The sequence below is a fragment of the Heptranchias perlo genome, chromosome 16 (assembly GCF_035084215.1).
Source record: "Heptranchias perlo isolate sHepPer1 chromosome 16, sHepPer1.hap1, whole genome shotgun sequence".
In the NCBI taxonomy this organism is placed as follows: Eukaryota; Metazoa; Chordata; class Chondrichthyes; order Hexanchiformes; family Hexanchidae; genus Heptranchias; species Heptranchias perlo.
The window spans coordinates 66,442,265-66,453,885 of NC_090340.1; the positions used below are offsets into that span (position 1 = coordinate 66,442,265).

An 11,621-nucleotide genomic window follows, 5' to 3' on the forward strand; every position below is an offset into this window, starting at 1 on the left:
ACATAATAGAGGGAGGGGACGCCCACAACGCGGACACGGATCAGGCCCACCACAACAAGGAGGTTTTGGGCATCCCGGTGTGGGAAATCCTCAAAAACCTTTTTATGGTCTGTGTTTTAATTGTGGGAAAAGTGGACATTGGCGATCGAATTGTCCTCAGCCCGACAGAAGGTCTGCCAATGGTCCACCGCAAAATTATGCTGATCAGCCCACCACTCGACCCCAAGCCCAATTTTCGACTGGGAATCCATGGGGTAATTCAAATCGTAACGATCCCGGAAATTATCCCGCATGACGCCCTCGAACCCTGCTTGTCAAATGCCGATAGTCTCAGTGAACGCTGGTCAAGACCATGCCTCTATCTACACATGGGGGGAAAACAAGTGCCCTTCCTTGTCGATACGGGTGCTACTAACTCTTTATTGTCCAAAGAAATGGCAAAAGAAGCCCCCAAAACGGATAAAAGTGTACAATGTGTTGGCCTGTCAGGAGTTACACAAACCATGCAATGGTCAGAACCGTTATACATAAAATCAGAAGTATTCCACGGACAACATGCATTCCTACTATCAGAGGACGCACCCGTTAATTTACTCGGACGTGATCTCTTATGCAAAATGAGAGCCACCATCATATGTACGGATAGGGGATTAGAAGTGTCTATCCCGGAAGAAACTTATGGAATGTACTCCCTTCAAGAATTTGAGTCACCCGTCATTTATAAATGGTTAATGAACAACAGTGGCTCTCTGGCCACAAAACTTCGAAGATTGGTGGGGTCCCTGCAGTACGTATCTAGGGCGGCATCTGATTACCGAGCATTCCTTAATTTAACCTCCTGGAAATACAATTTACACTGTACAGCCTACTTCGATATACGATCCTGATAGGACCGGCTGGCATAATTGTGTCAATCATACTACCCAGCGAGGTAAAACCCTTATTTAAAGTAGCCGATAGTGCGCCCCACTGCACTCTGGCAGCTGCAGAAGGCCACAGTCAAAAGGCAGGCTCCGCGATTGTTGATGACCATTCTGCTATAGAAGCCTATTCACTACCACCCACCTTTTCAGCACAACAGGCAGAACTATTCGCCCGAACGCGAGCCTGTATTGTTGCTACTGGAAAAACAGCCACCATTTACACAGAGTCACGATATGCATTCGGCGTTGCTCATGATTATGGACAGATTTGGAAATTGCGTGGATTCCTGACATCAAATGGAACAACTATTAAAAATGCTGAACAGATCAATCATCTCTTGCTAGCACTAATGGGACCTGTTTTGGTGGCTGTAGTAAAATGTAAAGCCCATACCGGAGGACGAGACCAAGTCTCTCTGGGCAATGAAAGAGCTGATTTGGCAGCAAAACAAGCAGCACTTTCTGACACAGGGCCTCTGGTCTCCCTTATGGTTTCCAGAGAGAAAGATCCAGAATCGGTACCCCCATCATTAAAAGATGTCATTGAACATCAGTCCAGGGCGGGGAAAAACGAGGTGGTGGAATGGGTTAATCATAACTGTACAAAGGACCAGGAGGGTTTGTGGGTCCACCACGATGGCCATGTGGTGGCCCCTCGCCAACTCTTACCCTGGCTCGCTAGATGTGTTCACACCTTTACGCACGCTGGTAAGACCGGAATGACCGACTATGTGAATCAAACATGGTTTGCGCCAGGTCTAACCAAGGCTCTCGCTCAAATTAGCGACCAATGTACCGTCTGTCACCGAATGAATCCTGGTAAAACTGAAAAGACAGTCCGTTCTGTGCACCCGGGTCCTGAAGGACCCTTTACACACTTGCAAATGGATTTTATTGAATTATCCCCATGTATGGGATATAAATATGTGTTAGTGATAATTGACATGTTTTCTAGATGGATTGAAGCTTTTCCATGTAGAAAGAATGATACTACAGTTGTTGCTAAATGTTTGCTTAGGGAAGTTATCCCGCGCTCCGGTAAACCCCATAAATTGTCAAGCAACAACGGGCCACATTTTACAGGAATCGTTGTAAAGGAACTGTGTAAGGGACTACAGATCGATCAACACTTTCACTGGAGTTATCACCCACAGTCATCAGGCACAGTTGAGCAATACAACAGCATGTTAAAAAACAAATTGTCTAAGCTTTGTGAGGAAACGGGACTCAAGTGGGTAGTTGCATTGCCTTTAGCCCTCATGGTCATGAGGTCCTCAATCAGCAGGGTGACGGGACTGTCACCACATGAGATTGTGATGGGACGGCCACAGCGTCTGCCATTCTCAGCACCTCTGTCTGTAAAACAGATGGATATACATACAATGGAGGAGGACATGCTACAGTATTGTGTCACGTTAACTAACTGTATTTCTAGTTTTCACCGACAGGTCAAACAAGCACAGCTTGAACCCACAGGAGAGAGGTGTCACAGTATCGAGCCAGAAAATACTGTCTACATAAAGATCTTTAAGCGAAAGAACGGACTCCAGCCCCGGTTTGAAGGACCCTATCAAGTGCTCCTCACAACGAACACCGCCGTGAAAATGAAGGAACGACCTACGTGGATACACGGGTCCCACTGTAAGAAATCCCCATACAAGGACCCCGACAGTGGCGAACCAGCCGAACCGAAGGAAAAGACTGATTAATCAAACTATCATAAGAGACTGTTACAGCATGGCATGTCCTAAACTGTTAGATCATTTGAGAATAATTGGCTCAGCATGCCTGATCATATGGGTGGGAATTAGCACAGGACCTGCTACAACCCCCGCTGCAAGTAGACCCAATCGCGTTTCAAGGGAACACGTCAATACTTTCTTATACATGTCCTATATGTATGCAAAACGTCAAGGTATCTCTAGTTGCTGGGTGTGCTCACATATCCCTATCCACTCCAAGGGAGGCATTCCCCTCAGACCAGTCCCCTTAACTTCCCCAGAAATAGCGGAATGGGTAATAAATCAAATTGAAACTGACGGGAACAGAATGCGAGATAACGGCAGGGTGAACGCGAAGACAAGTAAGGCAATACTTGTGAGAGAACAATGGAAGGAGTATACAAACACAACAAAATGTGAAACCAAATTTCGGGGGTGGTACCAACCCAATTATGATCGGACCCATAAACCCCCGTTTTTAATCCTCACAAATACATCAAGACCTAATGGAACAATATGTTTGAGTAAGGGAGAGATACGATAGGATGGAGCAATTGCACTCAGTACATAAATATGACAAAAACCAGCGGCGGTAGTACCATCAGATGGAAGCCTTGCACAGGCGGCCAAATTTACATAGACAGAATACATGTAGAAAGATTTCCTGCAATAACTGCGTATAATGAAACTTACTTTATTTGTGGTCACAAGGCAGACCCATGGTTGCCTCAAAAATGGACAGGATTATGTTACTTGGGATATGTAATCCCATATGTCCAACACTCATCGTCCCCGTCCCAACGTCCCACTGGGCAACGAGTGAAAAGGGTAATTACTGAGGCCGACCGGTTCTGGGTCATTGCTTTCCCGAGGTGGGCAGCGGGTAAGGCCACCACAGAAATCATTAATTTGGCTGAAATCTGGGAAGTAGTTGCTAATATGATACGGCAGAAGCCTTAAAGGAAATGTGCGCAGAGATGATAGCCATTCGTACGGTCACTTTACAGAACCATATGGCCCTTGATTACCTATTGGCAGAGAAAGAGGGAACATGCGCACTAATTGGATCTGAATGTTGTACCTACATACCTGATAGTTCAGAGAAGATTACTAATTTGGCCGATCACATCCAAAAGGAAATTGAGAAACTCAAGCAGCCCCCTTCGTTCACTCTTTGGGGCTGGGCAACCGGGTAGCTGGGTTCTATTGGGACTTCTCTAGTTCAAGGGTTATTCATATTCGTTGTTATAGTTCTTATAGCTTATTGCTTGTTCAAATGTTGCTGTGTTATGATGTCTAATTTGGGTACACATACAATGCCTACAAATTTAATGGTGCAAGGAGAGACGGCAAGAGATGAGGTGCAGGAAGAGTTTGAACGCCTGGCTAGGGTAATGCTCTACTAGGATATTGTCCTTTATGAAGGACAAAAGGGGGGAATGTGGAAGTGCATGAAGGGATACTTGACCATATTAACTCTCTATTAATTCACTTAACTCACATAATAAAGTTTCTCACGAGAACACATAGAAGCACAATTGTGTAATTACTTTGAGTTTCTCACATTGATAGCTGTCCTCCCTTTAGATAGGGAGGTAGCTGAATACAGGAATAAATGACCATATAGCCTTGAAACTAGCTATAGCCCTACTGATAATGAAAGACAGAAATGTAGGGAAAAGCACTTTCCCAGGCCTGCGTGCAAAGTATCAAGGTGGCTGTGGGAACTCGAGGGCGGGCTCCCTATTTTGATTGACCAACTACCTGAGCCAATAAAGAATGTACGTGTACGCCCATATTCTGTAACAGGTGGGCGTTGTTTACCGAATTGTATAAACGTGAGCTGTTTCTTTAACTCGGCGAAGTTGCACCATCAACCTTTGCTTGAGGTGCTCTTCCACTTGTATACAAGTTGGGGTTCAATAAAGTTTCTCTTTGTACTACTTGTTTGGGTGTTAATGCATTTGTATAGTATTAAGTAATATTAAGTTTCGACATGAGGACACCCAAATCTCTCTGAACACCAACATTTAATAGTTTCTCGCCGTTTAAAAAATACTTTGTTTTTCTATTCTTCCTACCAAAGTGCATAACCTCACATTTCCCCACATTATACTCCATCTGCCACCTTCTTGCCCACTCACTTAATCTGTCTATATCCCTTTGCAGATTCTGTGTACTCCTCACATCTTACTTTGCCACCTAGCTTTGTATCCTCAACAAACATGGATACATTACATTCGGTCCCTTCATCTAAGTCATTAATATAGATTGTAAATGGCTGAGGGCCAAGCACAGATCCTTGCGGCACCCCATTAGTTACAGCCTGTCAACCTGAAAATGGAAACATAGAAAATAGGAGCAGGAGTAGGCCATTCGGCCCTTCGTGCCTGCTCCACCATTCAATATGATCATGGCTGATCCTCTATCTCAATACCATATTCCCGCTCTCTCCCCATACCTCTTGATGCCTTTTGTGTCTAGAAATTTATCTAGCTCCTTCTTAAATATATTCAATGACTTGGCCTCCACAGCTTTCTGTGGTAGAGAATTCCACAGGTTCACCACCCTCTGAGTGAAGACATTTCTCCTCTTCTCAGTCCTAAATGTCCTACCCCGTATCCTGAGACTGTGACCCCTCATTCTGGAACCCCCAGCCAGGGGAAACATCCTCCCTGCATCCAGTCTGTCTAGCCCTGTCAGAATTTTATATGTTTCAATGAGATCCCCTCTCATTCTTCTAAATTCGAGTGAATACAGGCCTAGTCGACCCAGGATGCACTGCAGCAACTCGCTAAGGCTTCTTCGACAGCACCTCCCAAACCCGCGACCTCTACCACCTAGAAGGACAAGGGCAGCAGGCGCATGGGAACAACACCACCTGCACGTTCCCCTCCAATGCACACACCATCCCGACTTGGAAATATATCGCCGTTCCTTCATTGTCGCTGGGTCAAAATCCTGGAACTCCCTTCCTAACAGCACTGTGGGAGAACCGTCACCACACGGACTGCAGCGGTTCAAGAAGGCGGCTCACCACCACCTTCTCAAGCGCAATTAGGGATGGGCAATAAATGCCGGCCTCGCCAGCGACGCCCACATCCCATGAACGAATAAAAAAATTTTTTTTAAAATCTCTCCTCATATGACAGTCCTGCCATCCCAGGGATCAGTCTGGTGAACCTTTGCTGCACTCCCTCTATGGCAAGTATATCCTTTCTTTGGTAAGGAAACCAAAACTGCACACAATACTCTAGGTGTGGTCTCACCAAGGCCCTGTATAACTGCAGTAAGACATCCTTGCTCCTGTACTCAAATCCTCTTGCAATGAAGGCCAACATTTCATTTGCCTTCCTAACTACTTGCTGCACCTGCATGTTTGTTTTCAGTGACTGGTGTACAAGGACACCCAGGTCCCTTTGTACATCAACATTCCCCAATCTATCACCATTTAAATAATGCTCTGCATTTCTGTTTTTCCTTCCGAAGTGGATGACTTCACATTTATCCACGTTATACTGCATCTGCCATGTATTTGCCCACTCACTCAACTTGTCTAAATCGCCTTGAAGCCTCTTTGCATCCTCCTCACAACTCACAATCCCACCTAGTTTTGTGTCATCAGCAAACTTGGAAATATTACATTTGGTTCCCTCATCCAAATCATTGATATATATTGTGACTAGCTGGGGCCCAAGCACTGATCCCTGCAGTACCCCACTAGTCACTGCCTGCCACCCCGATAAAGAAACATTTATTCTAACTCTCTGTTTCCTGTCTGTTAACCAATTTTCAATTCTTGCCAGTACATTCCCCCCAATCCCATGTGCTTTAATTTTGCACACTAACCTCTTGTGTGGGACTTTATCAAAGGCCTTCTGAAAATCCAAATACACCACATCCACTGGTTCTCCCTTACCTATTCTACCAGTTACATCCTCAAAAAACTCCAGTAGGTTTGTCAAACATGATTTCCCTTTCATAAATCCATGTTGACTTTGTCTAATCCCATTGATGTTTTCTAAGTGTTCTGTTATCACATCCTTTATAATAGACTCTACCGTTTTCCCTACTACTGATGTTAGGCTAACCGGTCTGTAGTTCCCTGTTTTCTCTCTCCCTCCTTTTTTAAATAGTGGGGTTACATTTGTCACCCTCCAATCTGCAGGAACTGTTCCATAATCTATAGAATTTTGGAAGATGACAACTAATGCATCCACTATTTCCATGGCTACCTCTTTTAGTTCTCTGGGGTGCAGATTCTCAGGCCCTGGGGATTTATCGGCTTTCAGTCCCATTAATTTCTCCAGCACTATTTTTTTACTAATACTAATTTCCTTTAATTCCTCCTTCTCACTAGAAGTTACAACATGGAAACAGGCCCTTCGGCCCAACATGTCCATGTCGCCCAGTTTATACCACTAAGCTAGTCCCAATTGCCTGCACTTGGCCCATATCCCTCTGTACCCATCTTACCCATGTAACTGTCCAAATGCTTTTTAAAAGACAAAATTATAGAATCATAGAAGTTACAACATGGAAACAGGCCCTGAAAAAAGTAAATCCTCCGGACCCCATGAAATCTCATGGCATCAGGTCAAACATGGGCAAGGAAACCTCCTGCTGATTACCACCTACTGCCCTCCCTCAGCTGATGAATCAGTCCTCCTCCATGTTGAGCACCACTTAGAGGAAGCACTGAGGGTAGCAAGGGCATAGAATGAGCTGGCCAAGTCCTGAAGGACATAGCTGCCAAACTGGGCCTGCGGCAGGTGGTGAGCGAACCAACACGAGGGAAAAACCTACTAGTCCCTTGGTTCCCTAGCATTTCTGGGAAGTTATTTGTGTCCTCTTCTGTGATGACAGAACCAAAGTATTTGTTTAATTGCTCTGCCATTTCCTTGTTCCCAATTATAAATTCTCCCGTTTCTGACTGTAAGGGACCTACATTTGTCTTCACTAATCTTTTTCTTTTTACATACTTGTAGAAGCTTTTACAGTCCACTTTTATGTTACTTACAAGTTTACTTTCATACTCTATTTTTCCCCTCTTAATCAATCCCTTGGTCCTTTTTTGCTGAATTCTAAACTGCTCCCAATCCTCAGGCTTGCTACTTTTTCTGGCAACTTTATATGACTCCTCTTTGGATCGAATACTATCCTTAATTTCTTTTGTTAGCCTTGGTTGGGCCGTTTTTCCTTTTGTGTTTTTGCGCCAGAATGAAATGTATAATTGTTGCAATTCATGCATTCGTTCCTTAAATGTTAGCCATTGCCTATCCACTGTAATGCCTTTTAATGTAGCTTCCCAATCTATCACAACCAATGTAAACAATCTTACAACACCAGGTTATAGTCCAACAATTTTATTTGAAAATCACAAGCTTTCAGAGGCTTCCTCCTTCATCAGGACACTCACCTGAGGAAGGAGGAAGCCTCCAAAAGCTTGTGATTTTCAAATAAAATTGTTGGACTATAACCTGGTGTTGTAAGATTGTTTACAATTTGTCAACCCCAGTCCATCACCGGCATCTCCACATCATATAACCAACTCACTCCTCATATCTATGTGATTGGTCTGGGCTGTATGCTGTATATTCTTAATATCATTAAGTATAAAATGAGGTAATTCCACCCCACCTCTTACCGATAGACAGGGAGATCATGTCTTTGCCTGGGTTCCGCTCGACTCTCATATTGTCCACGATGGCTCGGATCGGGTTGAATGTGCGTTTGGACATTTCTGAAGCCCGCACATTCCACTTGGTGCGTTTGGATTTTAACCTCCCAGAATAAGGGAAACCGCTGCCGTTCAGGATGGAATCGAGGATCAGATAGTTTTCACTGGCCATTTCACTGGAGAATAACAAGGAAAACGCAACAGGTCAGAGATAAAAGGAAGAAGATAAGCAGAGTGAGGTAGGGAGTGAAGGGAAGGAGATGAAGGGAAGGAGAGAGGCAGAGAGTGAAGGTAGAGTTCGTGCCGCGGGTTTTCTATATTCACTGGAAGGATAAAACGCGCTTGTGCCCGTTTTTAAAATCTACACTTGTCAAACTTGAAAGGCACAGACTGTTTTAATTATAAAAATTACTGAAATAATTAAACATAATTTTAGTTCTAATACTAATAATTATCTGCGATTTATATTGTGTCCTAAACAAAAAAACAATGAACAACATTTTTGAATGCCTCGGTGTCCGGAGTCAGGTACCTGCCGATGGGAGAAAGTTCTGAATGTGTCCGGAGAAGATTGAAGTCAGAGTGGAGGCGAAGTGAAGGAGAAGCGTTGGGAGCGGCTCTAAAAGCAGGGCTGGGATGGGCGGGGAGCCGGGCTCCTCCAGCCTATTGGTCCCAGGGATGGGCAGTGTCCGGCCACCGACCCCAAGCCCACGTCCGACATTTACCTTTTTCTAACTTCTGCCAACAACAAAAGGACAGAAAACAACCCCCGAATTGCTCAATAAAAGCAAACATGAGGCACACGATGTTACGGTGGAAGCGCCGCCAGATCTTTGGACCAACTGGCTCGGGTCTGGGAGAGTGTCAGTTATGCGGACACATTACGCGATCTCTGGAATATTTTTGTATTTTGACGTCTGTTGTTTCCTTCATCATCTGCAGTTTGTTTGATTTTTGCTTCGCTGCTATTCCCCAATCTTCAGGTTAAGTCGATGGGAAAGCTCCGTGTGCCTGAGTTGACCTGCGGGGAGAACCAGAGTCGCTCAGCCTTCATAATCCGTATTGTTTGAACCTGAAGACTTTGTTTAAATATTAAGGTTACCAGTCCGGCTCGGTGGGGAAAGGAAACAGAACGAGGGGTCCAGAGATAGGCGAAAGCCCCACTAGGGTGACAGGGCAGAGGGTCAGTCATAGCCTGGTTTGGGGGATTGGGGTTGCGGACGGGGGCCCACCCTTCAGAGAAAAGGACCTTGTACGACTAAGGGAGGCCGGGAGATCCACGGTTCTCCACGGCCTCTACTGGCCGCTAAAGTAGCTCCCGTGCATCACTGCGAGCAACAAAAGAGCGGACTTTCAGCAGACTGGCCGTTTACCGTCTCTCAAGTACATGGAACCCACTCTATTGATAGAAAACACCTGCAACATCAGTCCTACTGAGAGATATTTTGGAGTGCAAAAGGGACAGGAAATCAAAATGTCCTGGGTGCTGAACTGCTCCCTTCATCCGCCTCTCCAATCTAATCTTGAATGTAGACAGTTTCTGCCTCAACCACTAACCCTGGAAGTGATTTCCACAGACTCACAACTCCGTGTGAAGTTGTTTCTCCTGCTCTCTAAATCTCTTACATTTAATCTTATATCCATCTATCCACCCTGTCCATTCTTAAGGAGGTTTAAAAGGTTGACAGTACTCAAATAGAAAGTAGAAAAGTCTCCCGGTCCGGATGGGATGCATCCTGGGTTACTGAGGGAAGTAAGGGTGGAAATTGCGGAGGCTCTGGCCACAATCTTCCAATCCTCCTTCGATATGGGGGCGGTGCCAGAGGCCTGGAGGATTGCAAATGTTACACCCCTGTTCAAAAACGGGGAGAGGGATAAACTCGGTAACTACAGGCCAGTCAGCCTAACGTCAGTGTGGGGAAACTTTTAGAGACAATAATTCGGGACAAAATTAATTGGCACATGGAGAAGTCTGGGTAATAAATAAAAGTCAGCACGGATTTGTTAAAGGAAAATCATGTTTGACTAATTTGATTGAGTTCTTTGATGAAGTAACAGAGAGGGTTGATGAGGGTAGTGCAGTTGATGTTGTGTATATAGACTTTCAAAAGGCATTTGACAAAGTGCCACATAATAGACTTGTTAACAAAATTAAAGCTCATGTGGCAGCATAGATACAAAATTAGCTAGAGGACAGACAGCAGAGAGGAGAGGTGAACATTGTTTTTCACACTGGAGGGAAGTATACAGTGGTGTTCCCAAGGGTTGATATCAGGACCACTGCTTTTTTTTGACATATATTGACCTGGACTTGGGTAGAGAGGGTATAATTTCAAAGTTTGCAGATGACACAAAACTCAAAAATGTAGTAAACGATGTGAAGGATAGGAACAGACTTCAGAAGGACATAGACAGACTGGTGAAATGGGCAGGCACATGGCAGATGAAATTTAACATAGAGAAGTGCTGTAGTGCAGGGGTTAAAACCCCTTGAATGCTGTGATTAAAACCCCTTTGAATATTGTGAATTCAGAGTAACTGGACATTATATTTGGACATTACATTTGAAGGAAAGGGTTAACTGTGGGCATTTGGACATCAATTTAAATTGCAAAAACAGGAAGTGCAATAAGTTTAAAACTTCAACTGTGCAGAAAATTCAATAAGCTACAGTTTTCAATAACAATTGTTAAGAATGAAAGACAAAAGCCTTAGCAACCTTCTAGAAGCTTCTAGGAGGTTCAAACAACTTCAATTCTCAAAACAATTTCGGTTCTCACAACTACATTGATGTTCGAAAACAACTTTCGTTCTCAAAACAATTGAACTGAAAAAACAGTGCTGGAGATGCACCTGAACTCACACAGACAAAAAGCTACAGCAGGTTCTCACGGTTTTTGAGTGGTCCAGCCAACCATCCATCATTAATGCAACGGTGGGTGAGTGGCCAAAATGGGACTTCTTGTGACTTTGTTCACACCCAAACTGCCAAAAATCATATAAAGATAGGACATTGTAGCAGCTCCTTTACCTCTGCAGTCAGAGGACCCGGAAGAAGCTTCAGCAGTCAACAGTCAGCAGTCAGGTGGAGTTTAATGAAGCTCACCTAGAGGTCAGACGTCCAACAACAAGACAAAGAACCTCAAGACATGAGAAGCTGATCACTTCTGAACTACCGTGACCCTAACCCTAACCCTAACCCTGGGTTGTTTATAAAATGTTGTATGTATTGTTTGCTTGCTTTGTTTCATGCATGTTTGTGTGAATTGTTAAATCATTTAAAAATTACATTGCAAA

The 11,621-nt window shown here is 44.3% G+C and overlaps 1 protein-coding gene across 1 annotated transcript in view; it reads right to left on the reverse strand.

The window, feature by feature from the left end:
* The window catches only part of tat (tyrosine aminotransferase), a 96,466-nt gene extending 87,533 nt beyond the window's left edge, over window positions 1–8,933 (reverse strand). Inside the window, exons 1-2 of the mRNA XM_067998244.1 lie at window positions 8,857–8,933; window positions 8,292–8,500 (exon numbers count right to left, since the gene is read on the reverse strand). Coding sequence (XP_067854345.1) covers window positions 8,292–8,496 — 205 coding nt within the window. The 5' untranslated portion in view covers window positions 8,497–8,500; window positions 8,857–8,933. The remainder of the gene's footprint in view (window positions 1–8,291; window positions 8,501–8,856) is intronic.
* Window positions 8,934–11,621: the final 2,688 nt, after the last annotated feature.